Consider the following 26,629-nt stretch of genomic DNA (forward strand, 5'->3'; position numbering starts at 1 on the left):
AGCCAACAATTTTAAGAAAGCAAAATCCAAAGAGGGAGTTTAAATGAACTGCCATCTTATTTTGGTATGTGTTTCTTTACCACTAGTAATGTGAGAAAATGGTAAATTCAAGAGCAAGAAGTCATAAAAAACAAAATACAGCCCTCAACCAAAATATGTACTTTCTTGCATGCTAACACCCAGACACCCCAAGGAGATCCCCTGTCAAATGGGCTCCCCATCTGGCCCAGAGACTTCAGAAATGAGCCTCTGAGAATGCCTGCATGTGTGTTGAGACGTGTCACTGATGTAGCACTCTTCCTACTGTAAGGGGACACTGCCAACCACTCAGTATCTACACTGACAAATCAACAAAACAGAAAGGCATCTTGGCCTGACCGTTTCCTATTATAGGGAAATAATTATTACTGCTTCTCTGAGCAGCCCATAAAAATCCCACTATCAAATCCCACTGGGAGTTGTCACACTTGATCGCACATGACAGAATAATGTTAAGGAATAAGATAACCGTAAAATACTTCTCTTTGGACCCAAGTTTCATTTATATTTGTTTACTTTAGGGAGGGGGTTGGAGAGGGACAGGGTCTCACACTTTGGTCCAGATTGACTTGAACTCATTATATAACCCAAACTTGCCTTGAACTCACCAAAATCTTCCTGCTATAGCCTTCAAGTGCCTGGATAGGTGTGAGCCACTACCATACCTGGCTGCATTTGTTTCCTTTTTTACTTATTTGTATATTTACCTTTTTGGTTCAAGTTTAGCTGCCACTAATCTTGCTCCCATGGACCCAGTTTCAACAACATGATAGTGTATTTTGATGTCAACATGGTTGAAGATGTAGAAAGTATCTCTTTCATGGAATTCTGACTGTGGAATAGAACTTAAAGTTAAAGGCAGAAAATTACCTACAGGAGAGTCAAATTTTACAGTGGGCTACAGTAACAAGTAAGGAAACTTAAGCTCAGATGGAATTTTAATCCTTCCCCCATTACAGCGCTTAAATTAAGCTTAAATTCTTCATAAACCAAAAGTTAATTGAAGAAAGTATGAATTATGTCTTTTAAGTCTTTAATTTTTACATAAAAAAGAGTATCTCCTTAAAATACTAATATTTTCCAGTTTTTACTTACAGTAAGTTTAAAAGGAAATTATATTATAGGTCTGCTAAATTTTCAACATTTAGGAACATGTTCCATCTAAAAATTTGTAACTGTTCATGTTTATAACCAATAAACTAAACTATTCAAGTTTAGGTTAACTATCCTGATCAACTTTCACAATGTTAACTTCTAGCAGAACAAATCCATTAAGAGAGTAAATTAGGTTGCCCTGAGTATACAAAAACCTTATACTCCCACTAAGTTTATTAGTAGTAACAAAATAATTTTACTGACAGAATCAGTGACTATTTTACCATTATTAATGACATTATTAGTAACAATTCCGTATTAATGTCTCTGTTCCAGTAATCCATTATAATACAACTGAATTAATCCATTGAAGATGGCTTCAATGATAAACATCATAAAAAGAATATTCTGACTTTTTTTTTAAATTTATTTTTATTTTATGTGTATGAGTGTACTGCCTGAATGTATGTAAGTTCACCTGTGTCGTGCAGTACCCAAGGAGGTCAGAAGAAAGTGTCGGATTCCCCTGGAACTGGAGTTATGGATGAGGACAGTTCGTAGCCATGCGGGTGCTGGGAATCGAACCTGGGTCCTCTGCAAGAGCAGTCAGTGTTCTTAACCACTGAGCCATCTCTCTAGCCCCTCAAACTTTTACAGCACAAATTTACGAACTTACAGCGAGGCCCTTTTGACACTCCAGCACCTACATTTTTTAATTCATGAAATTTATGAATCAGACATTCCTCTCTGAACCCCTCATATTCTTAAGAGTTTCGTTACTTTTTCTTAATAAATCTATGTTTACTCTAAAAAAAAGGCATGAATATAAATTTTAAAAATTTGCTTTTATTTTTTGTGCATGTGTATAGGACATAGGACAACTTGAGGGAGTTATCTTATTTCGCTTTGTGTGTCCTGGGGGTTGAACACAGGTCACCAGGCTCGACAAGAGGAGCTTTTACCTGATGAGCCAACTTTTTGGCCCTAAAAAAATCTAACTCTAAAAAAAAAAAAGTAATTTTAAAATTATGTGTATAGGCGTGGTTTCTGACTGTAGGTTTGTGCATATGACTACAGTGTCCACGAAGGCCAGAAGAGTGTCGGAGCACCTGGAACTGGTAGCTGTGAACTGACTGACGTGGGTGGTGGGAATCAAACCTGGATCCTCTGTAAGAGCAATATATACTCTTAACCCCTGAGCTAGCTCTCTTGTCCCTGAATCTAACTTTTAATGGAGTTGATAAAAAAAAATCCTAGTCCCTATCATTGCACTTATCATAAAGAAGACTCAGTAAATGCTGAGCTGAATCTGTATTATTTTAATTCTTGCATTATATTTACACAGTATTAATCTGATGTAAGTTTAAGATGCAAGTAGTTGTTTGAGAACATCTGAACTGCATTCACTCTATGCATGTAACAGCTTTGATCAAGCAAAGACTGAATTCTCCTTCCAGAAAGCCATTTTAAAGCAGCACAGATTTTAGCAAACTTACATTAATAACACAGGCATCTTTTGCATGGCCTTTATCTGTAATGTAACAGCCAATAGGAAATCCAGGATTACAGAATCTCTGACCATCTTCAACATCATAACACCATGTTACAGGCATATTGTCCACAATCCTGTACACATAAGTAAAAGTCAAGTTAGGAGAGAACTTAGCAAACACAACTAAGAATCACTGTTTAAATCAGTGTCATCGTTTTGTAAAATGTAACCATCTTCAAATACTTAAGATTCCAAAATCACAAAAATTTTGACAAAATACAGTATTTTGGAAGTAATGACATTATGCCAGTATCTGACACTAAAATAAAAGTAAATTTTACAGCTTTTTTGAAACTATAAATGTATATATGAGAAAAATTTAACAAATTAGCTTGTCATGGTTATGAGTAATGGTATTATCTAGACACCTGAGTATAATTTTTACCTTCAGCAGAGTACTCAAAGCTTGAAACAGGTACAAAGCAATACATCTAGTTCTTCAGAAGTATATTAAACTGATTTTAAATGACGTTTATTACTCAGGACATTCAACAGAAAGGCAAAGAAGCTAACTGTAAGATGTGGGGAGATATTCAACTACAGGGTCAGGAAAGTAAGTAGAAATCACAGTATTTTCTGTTGAAATTGTAAATCCAAGTGATTTATAAAAGAAATGCTGCTAAAAAGCTAGAAAACTAAATCTTTCAAAGTTTTTCATAAAGCAACATTAAAAGAACAATAAAGTCTACAGCATTGTATAACTACATTCAAATCCCAAGTGTGTGGCCCTCTATGCCTAGAACATGCTGCAGGACACAATTTTTTTTAAAAAAATTAAACAAAATATACTAGCTGTATTACAGCTACACTCCAGGGCATGCATTTGTTTTTTATTCATTTATTTATTATTTACTATTTACTATTTATTTATTTATTTAATTTATGTCTTTTTTAGACAGGGTCTCCTTGTAGCCCCAGCTGGCCTGGAACTCACTTTGTAGACCAGGATTGGCCTCGAACTCACAGAGATCTGCCTGCCTTTGCCTCCCGAGTGCTGTGATTACAGGCGTGCACCACCATGCCCGGTTTGACATGCTTTATTTTTTTAATTAATGTGTACCCTAGGAAGTAAAATTATGATCCTGTATTTACTCAAGATGCACATTAATGACCTACTAAAACACATCTTGTCATATTTAAGTGCTACTTTAACAGTACTCAATGTACCAAACTTTAGAACTGTCTACACTGTATTAAGCTGCTCATTAGTCTAACCAGCAGGCTATAATACTAAAAAGGTACAAAAAGCATAAACTGATGCTATATAAATAATCAGGATTTTTGTGGAGGCTTTAATAGTCAGTTGCTATCAGATGTAGTCAAAATACTACATAAAATTAGAATGCTGGTCATACAGTAAGAAAGTTGGGAAGTTTGGTTACTTTTAAAAAAACAACAAAACCTGATTTATTTATAGCTTTTATAATGCCTTGCTGAAATAGCCCATTTCAGATAACAAAATACACTTAAAAAAAAAAAAAAACAAATCCTTTGAATTAAATGCAAGGAAATTAAAAGTTATCATTTTAAATTACTGCCTTCCTGGGGCTGGAGAGATGGGTCAGAGGTAAAGAGCACTGGCTGCTTTTGAAGAGGACCTGGGTTCAATTCCTAGCACCCACATGATGGATAACAACCATCTATAACTCCAGTTCCAGGGGATCCACCTCCCTCTTCTAACCTCTATGGGCACTGCACGATACGGGTGCACCTACCTACATGTAAACAATACACTCATACACAAAAAATAAAAATAAATAAAATTAAAAATTAATTTACTGCCCTCCTGAGTTAGGAGTAGTATTTAATTTTTAACATTAAAAAAAAAAAAAAAGGCTGAGTGTGGTGGCACACGTCTTTAATCCCAGCACTTGGGAGGCAGAGGCAGGCGGATCTCTGTGAGTTCAAGGCCAACCTGGTCTACATAGTGAGTTCCAGGACAGCTGGGGCTACAGGGAGACCCTGTCTCAAAAAGACCAAAAAACAAAACAAAACAAAACAAAAACTAAACTCAACCCTATTTCCAATTTGACAGTGCAAGAGCATGACAAGAGGACTTCAGAGGATAAAAGGTAAGTGACAGGTCCCAATTTGTACCAGGAAGAACTCCTCTTTGGTATTTCCCTCTACCCTCCAGGGCCTCTCTCTGTGTGAAACATCACCACCAATCAACTTCACTATAAATAACTTACTTTCCCAATAATCCAATTATAAGCTTCTGATTAGACTGGAACAAAGTTGTAGCCAAAAGCAAAGAAATTTGGCACTGAGGTCCTTCTATATGGTTTTAACACAAGCAGATTTACACTCATTAGGATTTTGCATTTTTATAACAGTACATCACTCCCTTTGCTAACTTGGTAGGATCAGGATCCAATGCCCTAAAGTATCTTTAAGATCCCTTTGTGTACAATAAACTACAGTAGGGGTTCAATGACATTGTAAATTTTAAGTATTGAGGTAACTAGCTAAGTAATCACATACACACACATTTTAAAGATTTTATTTATTTTTATTTTACATAAGTGAAATGTTTTGGGTGGTTTTTTTGGTTATTTTTGACAGGGTCTCCCTGTAGCTGCAGCTGGCCTAGAATCACTGTGTAGACCAGGATGGCCTGGAACTCACACAGATCTGCCTGCCTCTGCCTCTGCCTCCTAAATGCTGGGATTAAAGGCATGTACCACCACAACCGGCAAGATTTTCGATCTTAAGTAAACAAAGTAGAATGGCAAACTACCAACAGCACAGTTGAAGGAAATTCAAGCATCTGGTACAGCGATCAAAAAGATCAGGTGCAAGAATCACAGAGGTGCTTAGGCTATGGATAAAGTCAGGCCAAAAGATCTTCAAATGCTGTTTTAATGACCCAAATAAAAAAGGCAAATATTCAACTCAAAGAAGAAAATTCTTATTAACCTTGCTCTATAACAAGAATGACGAACTTGAGCATGTTTAGAACGTTATGGAGGATAGCCAGGCGTGGTGGTGCACACCTTCAATCCCAGCACTCGGGAGGCAGAGGCAGGCAGATCTCTGTGAGTTTAAGGCTAGCCTGGTCTACATAGTGAGTTCCAGGCCAGTTGTAATTAATTAATTAATTAATTTAAAACATTTAAAAAAAAGAAAAAGAAGCCGGGCGTGGTGGCACACGCTTTTCATCTCAGCACTCAGGAGGCAGAGGCAGGTGGATCTCTGTGAGTTCAAGGCCAGCCTGGTCTACATAGTGAGTTCCAGGACAGCTGGGGCTACAGGGAGACCCTGTCTCAAAATGACCAAAAAAAAAAAAGAATGTTATGGAGGAAAAATTAACCTTTATTCATGTTATTGAATGTCACACAACTATAAAAACACATGAGGTAAGTATAGACTTACAAAGGTGCTTGGAAATGCCTAATATTTTCTTATATGAAACAAGCAAGTAGCACAATGATGTAGCCAATAGTGCTTCAACTCTTTTTTTATACACCCTTTTACATACTTGCATACATAGAGGAATCCGAAAACATGCATGAGAAATAATTGTGCTACCATCCAGGAGGGGATAAACAGAATTTTAAATGCAAGGAGTAGGAGAAGACTCTTACTTGCTATTTAATATTTTCCTATACTGCTTGTGGGTTTTGCACAAGCACATACTGCTTTACTTTTTAAAAATTTTTAAAAATTTTTTGGTCTTTTTGAAGCAGTGTCTCCCTGTAGCCCCAGCTGGCCTGGAACTCACTATGTAGACCAGGCTGGCCTTGAACTCACAGAGATCTACCTGCCTCTGCCTCCCAAGTCTGGGATTAAAGGCGTGTAAAGTTATGTAGTACAACACTTCTGAAATGGTCAAAGAAATACACTAACAGTTTCAATACATCTATCACTGTGAATCATCATTTTCCAAAAGTAGAACAACTTGACTTAAGGACTAAAGCCCACTGTCTAGAATCACTACTCTCGTGTATTTCTGATATGGTTTAGAAATTTCTGTTAATGCTCATAGATTTGAAATTATAAACTTTCCCAACACAGTGGCCATTAAAAAAATATGTTTATTTACTAGTACTTTTCCAGCTGGTAAAAGCAGAATCATTTAAGCTTGTAACCGATATCTTTTACAAGTTGCTTAATAAATTTTACTACTGAATGCCTTCTAACTTTGTAAACTATTGAAAAATGCTTTTCTTCTTATTAATTTATTCTGGCACCAAAACAGGACCTAGGTTCCCTATTTTCTGCTTCCATTACCTTCAGGACCCAGAATCTAAATGGTACCCTCAGTAAAGAATGGCACAAGAGCTAAAATATCCACAAGCCCAAATGGTCTTTCTTTCAGTCAATTTAGTATAAATGGAGGCAAAAGGAGCTGATATGAGAAGCGAATATAAAAATGGAGCTTTAAATACTCTTTTGGAGTATAATGAACAATTTGAAGGAAAGAAAAACTTCAAGGAAAGATAGCTTCCAATTCACAATGATCTGGGTTTACCAGATGTCAAACCTTAGAGCCTGACAGTGTACCTGGCATGTTTCTGACCGCCTTATGTCTCTCAGAGCCCTGCTTATCTAAGCAAAGTCATTTCCATTGGGCTCAAGGGTATGATGCCCAGTGCTGGTCAGAAAAAAAAAAAAAAAAAAAAAAAAAAAAAAATCAGCCTACCTACCAACTACTTCACAGATGGACACATACTCCAAAGCTGCCTTCTCCAGGAATCCTTTGCTTTCTGTGTAAGGAAAGAGGAACTAAATGGGCAGGAGAGGGAATCCAACTACAGCATCTATGCCACAGCACCCCAGGTCTAAGGTCCAAAGCTCCTAACTTCCCTAAAAGTGTGCTGACTTTTTAGCCAAGACACCTACAGGACATTCAAGAGATGAACAAAAGAAGTGCTAGTAACTACCTCCAGCATCTTACAGCTTCTAATAAGGTAAAAAGTACAGATACTAAGAGTCCATATAGAATGGAGCCATGTGCAAGCAAAATGATCTGGAAGAATAACAGTCATACTTGAAAGGGTAGATTTGGAGAGCCTTTTATAATATTTATAATAGTAACATAATATTTCATGTTTGAATAAGGAATACTAAGTTTATATTAAAGAAACAGAATGCTTTCTGATTTCAACACAGTTAACAAACTTGTTACGGTTACACTATGGTTACAAAATATAAAGTGGATTTAAAACAAATGCTACTTATAAAACCTCAAATGTAAGTTAAATTTTGTTTTGTTATGCTCTTTTTCATAGGCCACAGTATAAAGCAACAGTTCTACAGAAGACTGCTCCAAACCCTTCCACACATGCTTGGAAGTGTTAATTACATACGACCCAAGCAGCAGCAGTGTACTAGGTAAAGCACCTGATACAGCTGCAATCTAAGCACAGCAGAAGGCTGGCACTTCAAATTCTGCTTAATAATGCTCCAAGTCAATCTGCTATAGCTTATCCAATCTACCATTTAATTTATATATTCATTGCAATAGACATTTCATCTTAAAAACAAAAAGCCCAAATCTCTGTGTCTTACCAGTGATGCTGGTAATTCAGTAACATGCTTTTTTTCAAGAAATCTAACTTTTGTTTGTCTTCAGCTTTGTCCGTGTGGTATGTTTTCGTACAAACAAGCTGACAGGTTTCCTCCTTATTAAACATAAACTGTATAAAAACAAAGCAGAAGGTATATTAACAAAAAATATCCCCAAAGAGGCAGCTCTTCCTAAAGGTAACACAGATGATGACTCAAGAACATGGTTATCACTCAGTGTAGGAAGCACTAAACCCAGCATAGCACCATCAGTTGGGAGGGTCATGCTTCTCTACAACCTGTCAACTTCTCTTTTCATAAGGTTTTCTTTTATATTTTGATCATTTCAATCTACCCATCTTTGAAATGTAAATGAGTTCTAGAGGAAAAAGAAGATGGAGCAGTCTCTTCATAGTCATGATTTAAAAGTCTCCAATCTCGAGTACAGAATTCACTTCATGTATAAGAAAATTATATTCAAAGTACATTTATTTTTTTTGGTCTTTTTGAGACAGGGTCTCCCTATAGACCAGGCTGGCCTTGAACTCATAGAGATCCACCTACCTCTGCCTTCCTAGTGCTGGGTTCATAGTGCATTTTAATAATAGGTTTATGCTGACATTACGAACCACTGAAGTCTTAATTTAAAAACCTTTATTTACAGGCCAGGCATGATGGTACACACCTTTAATCTCAGCATTTGGAAGGTAGAGGCAGGTGGATCTCTGAGATTGAGGCCGGCCTGGTCAACAGTGAGTTTCAGGCCAGTCAGGGATACATAGTGAGACTCCATCTCAAAAAAACAATAAAATAAGTTATTTCCCAGGCTGGGTGTATATGTTGGGGGATTGGGGGGAGTATGACACAGTGGCAGCACATGCTTAGTATGCATGAGGCTCTGGTTCAATCCCTAGTACTGCAAAAACAAAACCTGATGACTTTATACCCATACACAGGTACCAAGGATCCGAGTGCAACCGACCATGACTAGTAATAATCAGATACACACAGATTAGAGATGCATGCGCCAACATCTAAGTGTTATTAGCAAAAACAATGAGTATTTCTGTAAGAAACAGCGTATTTTAAAATGAAATGGAGATCTTTTTTAAAGGTTAAAAACTCATTCAATTTTATGTTGTACAGGGTTTATACCCAGTTAAATATTGTATAACTGTATTAATTCAACTGTGAACCTAAAAAATTTATAGCCACTTTTGAAAGAGATGTATCTTTGCTCTGGAAATTGTTATTGAGTATGTTAAAGCTATAATGAAATGCTTCTTCTAAAAAAAATTTTTTTAAAAAAAAAAACACAACAAAAATTCTCCTCCCCAAATAAATATTTTCAAAACGCCACAACTTATTGACCACACAGATACCCCATAATTAGCCTAAGCCTCCCAAATGCTGGGAGATTCCCAGCATGTACCCCCACACCTGAGCAGTGGTCTACTTCTCAAGTTATTTATTAGCTCCCCTACACCAGCTGCTGTCTCCTAGGTGGCAGTGAATGTTTACATGTAAAGCACTGCTGCCACCTGTCAGCCAGACCACTACCTCTGGCTAAAGTATGTTTGTACCATTACTTAATATTTTGCACTTTACACGAACCTTAAGGTTTAATTTTAAAAAGCAAAAAGTAGTAACATGAAAGTATGCTACTACAGAAAGTTATGATATATATGTTATCAATTATATAAAAACAGTAAATCTTACACCTCAATCTAATGCTCACTGGATTTAGGTCACCCAACCTTTATGTTCAATTGTAAAGGAAAATAATAAGATCAAAGGTGACATGTGTGCTCATAGTATGTGTGTGCAGCATCTATGTGAGCATGTGTGTGGAGGTCACAGGTCAATGCCAGGTATCTTCTTCTGTCACTCTCTACCTTAATAGTTTTTTAAGATTAAAAAAAAATATTTATGTGTATGAGTGTTTTGTCTATATGTATTTAAGTGCACCACAGTGTGCAATGCCCCCAAATGTCAGAAGTGGATCCCAGGGCTGGAGCTACAGACAATCCTCAGCTGCCATGGGGGTGTTAGAGCAGGAAGTGCTCTTAACTTCTCAGCTGAGTCTCTAGCTCTCCACCTTAGACTTGGAAACGATCTCTCACTGCACTTGGAGTAAGCTCCAGGGATACTCTTGTCTCCTCACCCTCTCTAGCTGGGGTTATAGGCACATGTGCCATCAGGCCCAGCTTGTGTGTGGGTGGTGGGCTTCTGTACGCAGATCCTCATGCTCGTGCAGCAAGTACTTTGCCAACTGAGCCATTTCCCCAGCCCCAGTGACATCTGATAAGATAGTAACGGTCAACATTCATCTACCACCCCCATGTTCTATGCACTTTATATGTATCAATCTCATGTGTTTCCCCAACAGCTCAATGAGGTTGGCCTCCTTATCTGAATTTTACAGATTAGAAAAACCAAGGTACAAAACGATATAAAACTGGCAGTCAGAATTTGACCCAAGTGAGTTGAGCAATAGAGAAAATGCTCTAATCATGACACCCTTTTAGTTAGAAATTTTATATTTTAAATCATCTTTGCTGTGGATTTTAATAGTATTTAATTTTTTTAATTTAAAGATTTAAAACTGTTATTAGCTCTCCAGGAAACCAAATCTTCTTTCTCTATGACATGCAAGCCCATTTTTGCTCTATTTTTATTTATTTTTATTTTGTGTATGGTATAGGTACACAGGGTGTGGAGTATCCGTATGTATGTGTATGGTGGCCAGAAGAGGATGCTGGGTGTCCTGCCTTGTCACTCTGATCTTCCTATCTTTGCCTCCTACCCTCCTTTCCCCCAGTGCTGGGGTTACACAAATATGTGACCATGCCTGGCTTAGTCTGGGGATTTAAACTTGGGTTCTCACACTTGTGCAGCAAGCACCCCAATCTTCTTAGCCATGTTCCCTAGCTCCTCTATTTGTATATATTCAGTTAAAATATAAAAATATAGACTGTGGAGCTGGAGATATAGCTCAGTTGGTAGAGTGCTTGTCTTGTCTAGCACAAATGAAGCCCGAGTTTGATTCCCAATAGGGAATAAATCTGATGTGATAATGTATGCCTATTATCACAGCACTTGGGTGAAAGCAGGAAGATCAGGAGTTCAAGGTCACCCTTGACTACATGAGTGTCTGTCTGTCTGTCTGTCTGTCTGTCTGTCTCTCTCTCTCTCTCTCTCTCTCTTTCCCTCTCCCTCTCTCTCAGCAACTTATCCAGGAAAATATTTTATTGTAAATTTTTCTTGGATTAGTTAATGTGGGCTTCAAGCACTGATCAACCTAGAACCAGAGTCCAGTAAAAGTCCAGTTCCAACTTGACCCTGGCAAGTTGCTACCCTACCTTATGTCTAATAAAGTATCTGTAAAATGAGGTTAGCAATGTTCTGTAAGAGTGTTATGAAACTGTTACAGAATCATCTGCAAAACACCTAGCATGCTCACCAACACAGATATATACTAGGTAATAGTTTGCAAATGTCACAAAATTGTGTCAAAGGCTTTCAACTTTCTGGGGGAAAACCATATGCTGCAAGCTCCTGGAAAGACCTCTCAGCTAATGTAGCCTCTCTGCTGCCCTGAAACTATGAGACAAATCCTCTTAGGTCCTATTTTCTTCTTAACATTGGTCACTCTAAAAACTGGGATTTCCAGTCAACCTTCCTTTTCCACATTTCAATCCTACAATGGATACAAACATACTACACTCTGACTCCATCTTCCCTACCCCTCAACTCTTCCACCCTTTCGCTGTGCCCCTTGGCAAAACCCGTCTCTATGTTTAACCTCTTCTTGGAATTGGTGTCTGAAGCCCTGTCCTAGGGCAAACCTGGCTCTCTCTGTGGGGTGCTGTCTCACTTGTCTCACAATATCTCCCTCAGAGAAGGGGTGACACTGTTGCCCAAAACCAAGCCCCAGTCCTCTGATCCACTTATTCTTCTAGGGCCTGCTTCCTTCCTCAGACCTTCAACTTTTCCTCTTCCTCCTCACTCTAGGTGATAACCATATTGCCTCCTTTATTAACAAGTTAGAAATAACCACATCTACCTTTCAACATGAGGGGCTGTTCTCCAGTTACCATGGGTGAATCAGGTCTCTACAAGCACACTAGGACTACTCCTTCATGACTGAACTAGGACACATTTAGCAACCTCTCCTTCGAATCGTAACTTTGGCGGTGCTAAGTACTGAATCCAGGGTCTTGGGCATGCTAGGCAAGTGTTCTACCACTGAACTACACTTCCTTCTATGATACAGTCCCATTACTTTTTGCACTTATCTCCTACTCTTCTCTGTAACTCACTTGTTCAGAAGTCATACTGGTTTCTTTGTGTACCTTGAACACTCCAGGCAAATTCACGCCTGGGGACCTGGCATTTGTGGTCTCTGCCTCTAAAACACCTTCCCTAGGCATTCATAGGGCTTATTCCCTCATTTACTTCAGGTCTTTTATTCAAATGTCACTTTCTCAGTAAGACTTTTTAAAATTTACATTTTTAAATGTCACCTCCCAGTAAGCTTATTTAAAATTGCAAATTCCCTGTCCACATTTTGTTTTATTTCCAATAGTTCTTTCATGAGTAACTGTCACACTATATACTTTAGCAATCTACAATTTCCTCTTTGCCATCAGAACAGAAGATCCACAAGGGCAGAGATTTTTTCCATCTCTCCACTGCTATGTCCTACATCTTTAACAGTGCCTGGCACACAAAAGGTATCAACCCAACAAACGTTGAACTCAGTGAATAAATGAATGCATAAGTCAGACTTGAATGTGTTTTTATGACCCTCTAAAAGTGTCCTCACAAGTATCTTATACTGTTGTTTTCCAAATAGAAGTCACAGGTAGCAAAGGCCGGGTGCCATGGTACACACCTTTGAGCCCCACACTTTGGAAAGCAGGCAGATCTCTGATGGAGGCCAGCCTGGTCTACATAGGGAGTTCCAGACCAGTTGGGGCTATAGGGAGACCCTGTCTCAAAAATAAAAAAAATAAAGTTTAAATAACAAAAGTGTCAAAGTAGATAGAGTTTAGTTTGTTGCTGGTTGTTACCACTGCTATTACTACAGATTTAAAACAGGTTATATCTGAAGATAAAGGACAGAAGAATCAAAAACGAAATTTAAAAAAAAAATTGCTCAATACATTTATGGCTGGTTTAGAAAGAAAAATCTGATCTCTCGGCCCCACGCTTTTCAGATATCTTGATCTTGAAGAGTGTCTGCTCCTTGTCTTTAAGCTTAGGAATTAAAGAATTTAACACTTTGATTTGGGAGACGGATCTTGCTATGGAGCCCAGGTTGGCCTGGAACTGCCTGTGCCTCCCTCCAGGTGAGACCCACCAAATCCAACTCAGCACAGATTTTGACCTAAAAACTGTGGAACTCAGGGATACTTACGTACACACTTGTGCTTTAGTTGTCAACTTGACACACCTGGGTAGAGAGAGCCTCAGGGAATTTCCTCCACTGACTAGCCTGTGGCCATGTCTGCAGGGTATTTTTTTGATTGTTGCATGATGTGGAAGGGCCTAGCCCACTATGGGTGGTGACACCCCTGGGCAGGTTGTTCTGTATTGTGTAAGAAAGCAGGCCAAGCATGGGCCAGGGGAGCAAGCCAGTAAGCAGCATTCATCCATGGCCTGTGCTCCAGCTCCTGCCTCAAGGTTCCTGCCCCAAGTGTGGTGCCACCCCTGGGCAGGTGGTCCTATGCTGTATAAGAAAGCAGACTGAGCATTGGTCAGGGGATAAAGCCAGTAAGCAGCATTCATCCATGGCCTGTGCTCCAGCTCCTGCCTCAAGGTTCCTGCCCCAAGTTCCTAACCTGGGCTCCCTGATGAACTGTGACCCTGTAGATGTAAGCCAAATAAACCCTTTCCTCTCCCCCAAGTTGGTACTAGTCAGAGTGTTTTATCACAGCAATGTAAAAACAAACTGTAATACCACTTTTCACCATTTTAAGCATTCCTTCTCTTCTACTTTGACTTCAAGTCTTAGGACAGAAATTTAATCTACAAATACCAGGACCTAAGGGTCTTACGAGTATTCATAAGTGTCCCAGAATATTGTAGTTTAAATATTCTGATGGCTTTTCTTCCATTCACTGTACTGTTATGGGTAGTCTGTGTCAGTTAAAAGATTCCTGTGGCCCTTCATGACATGGACACTGTTACTGACAATCTTCTTTCTCACCACTTTCCAAAGCCAACACATAAGTTAATAGAAAGACAGGGCTGAGAGACAATTGGAATATTTAAGTTGACTGCCTGAAAATCACTCTCTACTATGAAAGAATGTAATTACTTTCAAAGTAGTCTCTAAAACAGCAGGTGCCCATACATACTGAGTGCTTTCCCAGTAACTTCATTCCCTCAGACTTTCAAGTTTATTGCCTTTCAAAATCATTTAAAATCAATGACATTTTTTAGTGTAGGAAATTTCAGATTAGAATATTTGAAGATAATAGATTCATGATTAAAAACTATAAACATACAGTGGATTAAGCTTATGCAGTGATGTGTCTGTCTGCCCGTAAGGCCTCACAGAATAGATCCAGGAACTAGAGGGAATGACCTGGCAAGTGGGAACAATGCAGGCTCAGGGACCAGCTGAACAGATGCTCCAGGTAATCAAGCGCCAATGGAGAAGAAAGTGCTTAGAAAGAAAGCAGGCCAGGTGGCTAAGGATGGGGCCTAAGCCTCAGAAGGGAAGAACCAGAGGCCAGGAGAGTTGGGTTGGGGACTAAAACGTGGGGTCAAGTGACAGACATTATAAGGCAAGTTCTTGTGCCCAAGGTAGTGAGGTAAAGAAACAATGTAAAGTGCAAAACACATTAAAACATAAACAACTATTTATATAAATGTGTAGGTCTGTGAAAATCTTCAGGAAATGTGAACAAACAAGTAGAACTAGAGGAGAAGAGAAAATTATTTTTCATTTTATATTCTTCCACACCATTTAATTTTTTTATGTTGTCCTAGTTTGTTTCTTCATTGCTGTGACAAAACACTCTGATCACTACCAACCTGGAAAGGAAAGGATCCATTTATCTTACATCTCCTGGGTCACAGTTCATCAGGGAGCCCAAGGTAGGAACTCAGGGCAGGAACCTGAAGGCAGGAACTGGAGCACAGGCCATGGAGGAACACTGCTTACTAGCCTGCTTCCCTGGCCCCTGCTCAGCCTGCTTTCTTAGGCAACACAAGCCCACCTGCCCAGGGTAACACCACCCACAGTGGGCTGGGCCCTCCCACATCACTCATCAAGAAGATGCCCCTCAGACATGGCCACAGGCCAGTCCAATGAAGGTAATTCCCCAATTGAGGCTCCCTCAACCCAGGTGTGTCAAGTTGACACTAAAGCTATCCAGCACAACGGTGTTATGATTATAAACTAATTTTTCTGAAAGAGAGGAGAGCAGATATAAAATGAGCAGAGAACTGCACAATATAGAAGGATAATAGGCTTAAAGACCACAGATTTAAAAGGGGTAATAATTCTGGGAAATGATTTTATATATATCACCTTACATTTTGTGTAGCTTGGCTTAACTGGTGACCTAAAAATGTCTGAGACATTCCAAATCTCTTAAGGAGGACCTGGATCTAGTTCCTAGCACCCACATGATGGTTAACAAACATCTGTAGCTCCAGTTCCAGGAGATCTGACACCCCCTTGTGGCCTCTGAGGTCACTGCACTTACTTTCATGTAGGCAAAACACTCACACATATAAAATATAAACCCTGGATGCTAAAGAACTGCCCCTCACCTATGAGAGCTGTTACTTTCGACAGTCCTCCAAACAAAACAAAAACAAAAATCCCCAAATTATGACTAAAATAATTTTTATCTACCACTAAATACAAACCTTATATGGTGAAGGCTCAATTCTTTCCCCAAATAACACCTGACCAAGATTTTCAGATGGACGTTTTCCTTCCGATGCTTGGCAAAAATCAAACCTGTGAGAAGAGCATCAAGATTTTTAAACAGAAAAAGAAACAACGAACTAGGAACCCCCTGGCCAATCTTGAAAGATTACTTATTTTAGTAGCTCTTTTGGATGACAAATGTATTTATATTCTAAGTTCCATGTTCCACAACTCTTGCCAAAACCCAGAAACACTCGAAATTATATCTTTTAAAAAATTATACATTACACCTTTTGTGCAGTTTAATTATAAAAACATTTACACCAGATCTTTACTCTTTAAGGAAATTTTGCAGAATTATTCTAATCCAAATCTACACTGAATGACATTTCTTTTTTTCTTTTTCTTTTTTTGGTCTTTTTGAGACAGGGTCTCCCTGTAGCCCCAGCTGGCCTGGCACTCGCTATGTAGACCAGGCTGGCCTTGAACTAAAAAAGACCCACCTGCCTCTGCCTCTGCCTCCTGAGTTGTGAGATTAAAGGCATGCGCCATCACACCCAGTTTATGCTGCATTTTTCACAAAACCAAACAACAACAAAAAAACCTTGGAGGGTCAGAGAGCTGGTTCAGTGGGTAAAGCACTGCAGCACAAGTCTAGTTCAAAACCCTGAACCCATGTAATGGTGAAAGGAGAGAACTGACTCCACAAAGTTGTCCTCTGACCTCCACATACACATATCATAAACATACATGATAATAAGAAGTACAAATTTAAAAACAAAACCTAGAAATAAAATGCTGGTGGTAAATCAGGAATTACTAAACAATCAGAATCTACATAACCACTACAAGAGAATAATATACAACAGAGACTAAGGTAACTATATGCTGACATGAAAGATGTCAAAAACATACTGTTGACAAAGGCAAGGTGCAAATCAAATATAAGCTTACTTTTGTTTAACACAAAACTATACAAATATGGTCATACACATTCAAATATTCAGCAAAAAAATGTGATTCAAAGACACAGTAGTAACTGTTTGAAGGCTGAGACAGGAAAACCCAAGTCAGCCTGGGCACAAGTGAGTTCCTGCCCCCCAAAAAAGGTAGGGGTGTGAGTGATGGTGTTAAGAATTAAGAAAACAAAATGACATTCTTATAGCCAGACAAAAAAGGAAAAATGTTTTTGGTTGATGTTTTACTTTATTGCAAAGCAACATAAAAAAGAGAAGCTCATCTCTCTCTTTTTTCTTTTTTTTGGTCATTTTAAGACAGGGTCTCCCTGTAGCCCCAGTTACCTAGAACTCACTATGTAGATCAAGCTGACCTTGAACTCACAGAGATCCACCTGCGTCTGCCTCCCTCCTGAGTGGTGGGATTAAAGACATGCAACATGGCTTGCTAGAGCAGCTCATCTTTAAAAAAAGATTTTGTGCGTGTGCATGTATGTGCGCGTGTGCATGCATAGGTGCAAGTGCTGTTTGTGTGGGGTACCTGAGGAGGCCAGAGGAGGGTGCGTGATCCCCTGGAACTGGAGTTACAGGCATGGGTAATGAGGAAGTACAGGAAGTGCACTTAAATGCTGAGCCATCTCTCCAGCCCAAGAACAGGATGTGCTAATTTGACCTTTGAAGAACGTATCAGAAGTTTTCAGGCTGGTTGTGGCAGTGCTCAAAATTCTAACACTTAGGAGGCTGAGTCAGGAGGACTGCCATGAGTTTGAGGCCAGTCATGGCTGCAGAGTGAGACCTTGTCACCTCTGATGCCCCCCAAGTCTTTAGGCTCTATGCATTTTTGGAATGAATACAAATATATCTAACTTGAAGAAAATAAGGATCTAAATGCACAAAATTCTGATGAGTCACATAAAATTGTATATAAAAACCAAGCTGAAAAACTTACGCTGTATATTCATAAGGAAGAACAGATTCCACTGAATCAAGTCGGTTAACAAATAGTTCTATTTCAGCCTGAAAATGAGGAAACACAGAATCAGAACATAAGTGCCTGGAGATGGACGCAAGCCATGCCTGGGATTAAAAGGACTGCATGTTTGAACTACTAAACTACTCTCTTATAATAAATACATTCATTTAGTGGACTTATATGTATTTAATATATAACTAAATAACATTTAGAGTTACCATTATTTCTAATGCTTTTTAAATTCTAAATTTTCTAAAATATTAAATAAGACATTTAAAAGTATTCATCACATTAATATAAACTGTTTTTTTAAAAAAAACTGATTTCCTGGGACTGGAGAGATGGGTCAGTGGTTAAGAGCACTTGCTGCTCTTGCAGAGTACCCGGGTTCAGTTCTTAGGACCTGTAACTTCAGTTCCAGGGGGATCAGATTCCCTTTTCTGGCCTCCATGGGGACCAGGCATGTACACGGTATATATACATTCATGTAGGCAAAACATTCACAAACATAAAATTAAAAAAAAATTAAATCTGATTTTTCAAATTCAGTATTTCCTGCTACAGCACACATGTAATTTCTATTTTTAGGGGCTGGAGAAATGGTTCAGTGGTTAAGAACACATGCTGTTCTTGCAGAGAATCTGAGTTCAGTTTCCAGCATCAACATCAAGCAGCCTCACAACTGCCTGTAACTCCAGCTCTAGGGGACCCAATGCCCAATTCTGACCTCTAAAGGCAACTGCACTCATGTGCACATACATACACATACATAGACACACAATAAAAATAAATCTTTTGAAAAGAAAATAATTTCTATTTTTAAACATCTGTACTGCAACCAAGAAATGCTGCCATACTGGTTAGAAATATTTCAATCAACCATACTGTGAATATGATCCCACATACCCTGTCCTGTACTGTTGAGCAGACAGGAGAGGACAATGGCTGCCGCATAATCTAACTTTAGAGGACAGCTGTGATCAGTCTGAGAATGTGCACTACAGGTAGTTAACAGAGAAGTTTACAATGTCTAAACCAAGTTCAAGAGCAAAGGAGAGGAGAAAAGCTGAATCAACTTTCTAAGAAATGTGGGCTAAACATTATCTTCCTACTGAAGCGTTCCAAGTTTTTCCCAGATACAGAGGAAGCACTGATCTCTCAAACAGAGTTCAACGATATTCAAGACTGAATTCACAAAAGCATTCAGCAAGTCATTTGTGTTCTGAAATACTTTTGGTGCCAAACAAACAAACAAACAAAAAACCATTAAGTATGAGATAGTCACCTAGAACATATAAATATCTCCACTGAGTTTTGCTATGGCTGTCTCTGGACTAGATCAGGAGGCTACCAAGAACAGCATAAAGCGACACTATCAATTTGATTTCACTGATTAGTGCTGTTATCAGTCCCTGGTACTTGCTAACTTCCCCCAAAGCAAGACAAGATGTGTGATGTACAATTTAAACTAACAGAGTCAGTAAGATGGCTCAACAGGGAAAGCACTTGCAGTACAAGCCTGGTGACCCAAGTTCAATTCCCAGATCCCAAAATGAAAGGAGGGAACTGACTTCTGAAAATAGTCCTCTGAATGCTATGCATGCCTGCATGCATACACAGACACCATACACATATACAGCAATAATAAAATTTAAAAACTAAACTAATAGTAAGTATACCGTAAAGGGGGGGAGCAAAGGACAGAGGACTAAAGTGTAGGCTGTGAGCCTGACTGCCCGGGTTCCAAACCCTGTGCCATCTATTATTGTGTGATTTTGGTCAAGTTATTTAACATGTCAGTTTTCTCATGGTTGCTTCAGTTTCCTTATTTGCAAAATGGGATAGCACTTATTGCATAGGGTCATGGAAGGTTATGGGCTGACATAAAGTATTATAAACAATGCCTAATACATTGTTAAAATATAGCCAAGGGCTGAAGAGATGGCTCAGCAGTTAAGGACACTGGTTGTTCTTGCAGAAGACCCAGGTTCGAATCCCAGCACCTACATGGCAGCTAACAACTGTCCCTAACTCCAGTTCCAGGTGATCTGACAGCCTTTTCTGTCCTCTGTGGGCACTGCACAACACGGGTGCACTTACCTACATGCAGGCAATACACACATACACATAAAATAAAAAATAAATAAATAGCCAAAAAGATTAATAATACTACAATCAAGGGCGGTCTAAACTACAGCATTCACCCAGTAAACTGCCCTTCCAATATTCATGACTTATGATGGTAGACATTAGTCTTTGTAAAGAGCCGCATAAGCAAACTCTGTAATTCTACTTAAGAAATAGCAACTCAATGGCCACACTGCCTCCAACACACACACGTCTCCTTGCATGAAACATACCATTGGTCTTTTTAGTTAAAAAGTCACTCTACCAAAATAATTTTCACTAATTAGAAAGGGTAGACACTATGTCTTTACACATCAGAATTCACACACTAATATATCTAAAAGGATATCCAGTTTACATCTCTAGATTTCTCCTGAGGAAGAACTACATTCTACACGACTTTCTGTTTTCAGTTTCAAATGTATAGACCTGCTCCACTATCATGGAACTTAATTATTCTCTCTCTCAAACTTGCTTTTAGAAGCTAGGCCGGCAGGGTTTAAATCCTAACTCTGGCATGTGCTGGGTACCACTTAGGATGTGTTTAGTGTAGCTGAAAAACTGAATTTTAACTTTATTTAATGCTAGCTAACTTTCAATGGTTACAGCAGCTAATGGCTTTTGATTTGGAAACCATGGTAATAGAATACTACACTGCTTGGTACTGTTTGTATAGTCTCTGTATACTTAACAATCTTGAGCCCTGCTGGATCCACTAGCTCTACCCATGTAATGTGAAAGCAGCCCTAGACAATAGGTAAAGGAGGGTGTGGTTGTAGTTCAGTACACTCAATGGGCTCTGAAACTTGATGTTCATATAATTTTTACTCATTTCTAAATAATAGTCTACTTTTCCTCTCAAACACTTTTTAAAAGACCCCATGAGAGCCTTACAAGACTAGGCAGTAAGCTAGACTGGACTCCTAGTTCACCTTGTAAGCCTTATTTTCTAGAAACTTCTAAATGTTAAGTTCACATTATAGAATGCCCAAAACAATGTACAAGATTAAAATATCTGAGGCCAGGTGAAAAATCTTAGGGTATTGCTCAAATGCACATATAACATGAAAGCAAAAGTGTCTGTCCAAAGGATGATAAAAGCATTTGACTCAGCTATGATGTCCTCCCTGAGACTTTATGGTTCAACTTCAGTAGTACAGACCAAGGGAAAACTGCATTCTCAAGTTTTCTCCAGACAAGTGTCTCTATATAGTTCACTCTGGCTTCCACCTTCTGAGTGCTAGGAATTACAGGCCTGTACCACCACACCCAGCTCTCGACTCTCATTTTCTTGTCTCTCCTGTCTTCTGTGAGTCATACAGTCCTTGAACTGAAAGGCCACAATCTTCTGAATCATCTATCTTCATCATGCTACCTGGTTTCCTTGGGACTTCACTATACTCTCATACACTAGACTGTCTCATACACTGTTGAGATAGATGGGTCATCAAGGGGAATTACAGTAAAGTCAGGTTTAGACACCAAAGTTCCATACAAGTTCAGAACAACAGGAGCCTTTCTGTCCATAACACATTTTTTTTTCTGTGTGCTATACCTTAAGATGAGTGCTCATATCTCAAGTATAATTTTGATCTCTCATATATCTTTTGGTTTTTGAAACAGGGTTTCATGCAGGACAGCTGGCCTTGAACTCTTTGTGTAGCTGAGGATGACCTTAAAACTCCTGACCCTCCTGCTTCCACATCCCAAATGCAGGGTTTATAGGCTCTCATATAACTTTTTAAAAAAAAATTATTATTTTTATTTTATGTGTATGAGTGTATTGCCTGCCTGTAGGTAAGTGCACGCATGTTGTACAATGCCTGCAGAGGACAGAAGAGGCCGTCAGATCCCCTGGAACTGGAGTTACAGATAGTTGTTAGCTGCCATGTGGGTGCTGGGATTCAAACTCGGGTCTTCTGCAAGAACTACCAGTATTCTTAACCACTGAACCATCTCTTCAGCCTCCTCTCATATAACTTTTAAGACAGGTTCTCACTCTGTAATACTGGCTGGCGAGGAACTCATAGAGATCCACTTGCCTCAGCCTCTGCTTTCCAAGCACTAGGGTTAAGGATGTGCACTACCATGCCCAGCCCTCTCATACAACTTATTTATTTAATTTTTTTTTTTTTTTATTCTGGGCTGGAGAGTCAGAGTGGTTAAGAGTACTGGCTGCCCTTGCAGAGGACCTGGGTTTGGTTTCCAGCACCCACATGGTAGCTAACAACTGTCTGTAACTCCAGTTCCAGGGAATCCAAGGCCCTCTTCTTTTTAAAAATATTTTATTTACTCTTTTTATTTTATGGGTATGAGTTTATTGCCTGCATGTGTTAAGTGTACCCATGTTGTGCAAGGCCTGTAGAGGTCAGAAGAGGGCAAATTAGCTTCAAGTACCAGTCCTGATAGTCTGCTGATACCACTCTACCATTCTGGATGGATGTATTCACTACCAATCCCTTAAGCTAACCCACACCCACCTTTGAATTCCAAATTGACCTTTGTTAAGAACAATCTGAGAAATCAAACTTCTTCTAAAACTTTATTTTTTAGTTAGGGTTTCATTATGTAGCTCAAGTAGACCTCAAACTCATGATCCTTCTGCCTCTACCTCCCAAGTGCTGAGATTACAGACATGCACTACCACACCTGGCTTAGAGTAGGTCTTTCACAGTAATGCTAAAAGCCAGGAAAACTTCTCTTCTTGAAACCATGTTACTCTCTGTTTATATAATTTAGTATCATCTAAACCAATTATTACCACCTTATTCCATTTTAGTTTATTGCTCAAAAGAGGTTTTCACACCATTTCCTATTCCATTAAAAAATTATGTGTACTTCATTAGTTTTTGCCAAGCTTATACATGGTATTTTATCATATATCAAACCCTCCATTAAATTTATCTTATCTGTCAACTTTTCCTGATCTAGGAAAGCAGCCCCAAATTCTACTCATGAAGAAGATGTGTTAACTTAGCTTTGTGATTTTTAAGAATGTCTTTAAGTATTAAGGGCTTTCCATAAGAATAAAAAACAAAAACAAAAAAACAAAAAAAACCCTCACAAATCTACCTGAAAACAAAGTTAATTTTAACAAACAGCACATAAATAGGGAACACAACCTCAGTTTGAAGACAGCATAGAGTCAGACTGCTGGGGGGAAAGATAAACTGCCGTTTAACTTAAAATTTTACGTCTATTCTCAATAAACATGTGGTCTTGGGCAATCAATAACCTTGAATGTAAAGGCTGGATGAGATAATAATAAAAGAAAATGGTATATGCAGAAGATGGACCACAAGTGGCATGCAATAACTATAAATAAAATGAGTAAGCATGTGTTGTCATCTGTTGTTCTGCATTCTTGAATCTGAATAAAAGTTGACTAGAGGGTGGCTAGCTCCCAGGGTGTCTGTGAGAGGCCCTCTCCCCTCCATCAAAGCAGTGGCAGTGGCTGTACCAACATGTTGGGCCACTCCTGCATGTCCATCACTCTGATCTAGGTTACTGGTCTAAGGCAAGGCTACTTAAGCTTCTTCCATCTGTGACCCTTTATATTAAGGAAATTTTTACACAACAGAGTTGTGGACGTACAAAACAGGTATGCAAATCAAACATTTACTGATAAAACAATTCTTTGATATATACATACTTTTGCAAATTATGTAAGATAAAAAATTTGCATACTAATGAGTGAAGATGCTTGGTTTTTAATTTATTATTTATTTTACTTTATGTGTATGAGTATTACGCCTGTATGTGTGTAAGTACACCCATGTCATGTAGTGCCCAAGGAGGACAGTAGAGGATGTCGGATCCCCTGAAGTTATGGACTGTTGTTAGCTGCAATGTGGGTGCTGGGAATCAAACCTGGGTCCTCTGCAGGAGCAGCCGGTGCTCTTAAATGCTAAGCCATCTCTCCAGTCCCAAACAAATTCCTTTTTTTTTTTTTTTTTTTTTTTTGTCTTTTTGAGACAGGGTCTCCCAGTAACCCAAGCTGGCCTGGAACTCACTTTGTAGACTGGGCTGGCCTCGAACTCACAGAGATCCGCCTGCCTTTGCCTCTCAAGTGCTGGGATTAAAGACATGTACCACCACACCCGGCAACAAATTCCTCCTCCTTTTTTTTTTTGGACTTTTCAAAAAAAAATTATTTAATAACCACATAATTAGAAGCATTTCATTACAACAACATTGACATAATAATAATTTCCAGAGCTAAGATGCATCTCTTTCAAATTTGGCTGTAGATTTTTAGGTTTACAGTTGAATTAATATAGTTATACAACATTGTACTCAGTATAAACCCTGTATGACATAAAATTGAATGAGGTTTTAACATTTAAAAACAATCTCCATTTCATTATTAAAATATACTGTTTCATACAGAAAAACTCATTTTTAATGCAACTAACACTTAGATGTTTGCACAATGCGTCTCTAATCTCTATATATCTGATTATTACTAGTCATAATCAGTTACTTTCTGAGATCCTTGGCACCTGAGCATGGATATATATAGTCATCAGGTAGATTTCAACGGTAATGTTTTTCACAACTGTCTAGTAACTCCAGTTCCAGGGGATCTGACAGCCTCTTCTGTCCTCCGCGGGCGTTGCATGACACGGATGCACTTACTTACATGCAGGCATAACACTTACACACATGAAATAAAAATAATATTTTTTAAAAGTTGGAGGGAAAAAAAGGTTTTTAAAAGCTGAGAGTAGAACTTAGCTTTACTGTGAAACAACAGAAGCTCAAATTAAAGCAAAAAAAAGTAAGTAAGTAAAATTCCGAGTGGGAAGATGTTCTAGAAGCAGGTAATGATGACCTCAAAAGAGGCCAATAAGAGAAAATTTAGAATTTGCAAAAGATGCAAGAAGAATATTTAAAACAGAAACTAAAGACCATGAGAATTCAGCCAACACATGCATCAATGTGTCCTATACATTGCAGGCTGTGCAACAAAAATCACAAACACTTGCTTTCAAGGAATTTATAATTCAGATGGGCGCACCTACATTCAAGAAAGTAAAAAAAGTGATACAACTATTTATATGTTGGCGGGGGGGGTGTCTACTGAATCCCTAGTGGGATTTAGTTTTCTTATTATTGAAACAGCAAGTACTATGACAGTAATCTTTAGGTAAGGGGGATGAACATGATCAAAATATACGCATGTATGGAACACAATAATGAAGCCCATTATGATGTAATTAATATATGCTATTAAAAAAGCAGTTAATTTTTGGTTTTGTTTTGATTTTTTAGGCAGGGTCTCTTGCAGGCTGATCTTAAAGTCAATATGTAGTTGAGGATGACACTGAACTTCTGATTCTGCCTCTACCTCCCAAGAGTTGGGATTACAGACATGTACTATCAATCCGGGCCTGACACTTGATGTCTTTTAAGGTCATCTTCCACTGTAAATATCTTTATTCCCTACCCTTAATCAAGCTCACTTCCTTCTGCACATCTGCCTTAAACAGAAATGGCAGCTCTAAGCAATCACTGACATGATCTAAAGGAACTTAAAAAAATTTTTCTTTGATTTATTTATTTTTACTTTAAGAGTATTTTGCCTGCATATAAGTGCACCCACGTTGTGCAATGCCCACAGAGGCCAGAAGAGGGTGCTGGATCCCCTGGAACTGGAGTTTGGGACAGTTTTTAGCTGCCAAGTTGGATGGTGGGAACCAAACCAAGTCTTCTGCAAGAGCAGCCAGGGCCCTAAAAGGAGCTTTAAAGGCTACTTACTCACATTCTCACTTTCAAACAGTCTCCAACTACTACACGCATAAAATAAGTTTGGACAACCTTAAACATTTTAAGGACATTATGGAATCCTAAATCACTTGCTAATGTAACACTTGCTAATGTAACACTTGCTAATGTAAGTATACACTCACATGAAGAAATGGTAAGCTAAGAGTTCAGGGGCATCCCTTCTAAATCCTTCCAAATGCATATTTTTAATTTTCAGTTAAAATCAGTCTGTTCTGCACCTGAGCCTTGCTTTCATCAGAACTAGTGTTTTATTGCTTTAAGGCATAGGAGTCAACTATAAACCTGGGGTTTTTCTCAATTTCCTTGTTTTTGTTTCTGCCTTTATTCTGCTTTATCCCACTGCAATCACATGGCTTCACCTAACACCTATAATGGCTTTCAAGGAGAAAAGGCACTGCAGTGAAGAAAAACAGCTTTGTACAAGAATCTAAGCAAACAGCTGGTTATTCACAAAAGGGTCTGAGATTCAAGAAACAGCCACCAAAAAAAAACTCCAAAAAACAAAAACAAAAAAACCGCACATGTGCAAACATCTTAATGTCAACTGCATTAAAAATGAATTTTTTCTGTATGAAACTGTATTTTAATAATGTGAAATGGAGATCTTTTATAAAGGTTAAAACCTCATTTAATTTTATGTCTTATAGGGTTTATACTCAGTACAGTATTGTATAGCTGTATTAATTCAAGTG

The 26,629-nt window shown here is 38.5% G+C and overlaps 1 protein-coding gene across 1 annotated transcript in view; it reads right to left on the reverse strand.

Moving 5' to 3' along the window:
• The window catches only part of Tm9sf2 (transmembrane 9 superfamily member 2), a 59,023-nt gene that overhangs the window by 25,214 nt on the left and 7,180 nt on the right, over positions 1 to 26,629 (reverse strand). The window contains exons 2-6 of the mRNA XM_008832724.2: positions 17,997 to 18,064; positions 16,088 to 16,181; positions 8,201 to 8,328; positions 2,631 to 2,760; positions 747 to 871 (exon numbers count right to left, since the gene is read on the reverse strand). Coding sequence (XP_008830946.1) covers positions 747 to 871; positions 2,631 to 2,760; positions 8,201 to 8,328; positions 16,088 to 16,181; positions 17,997 to 18,064 — 545 coding nt within the window. The remainder of the gene's footprint in view (positions 1 to 746; positions 872 to 2,630; positions 2,761 to 8,200; positions 8,329 to 16,087; positions 16,182 to 17,996; positions 18,065 to 26,629) is intronic.

The sequence above is a fragment of the Nannospalax galili genome, unplaced genomic scaffold (assembly GCF_000622305.1).
Source record: "Nannospalax galili isolate Female #2095 unplaced genomic scaffold, S.galili_v1.0 scaffold1316, whole genome shotgun sequence".
NCBI lineage: Eukaryota > Metazoa > Chordata > Mammalia > Rodentia > Spalacidae > Nannospalax > Nannospalax galili.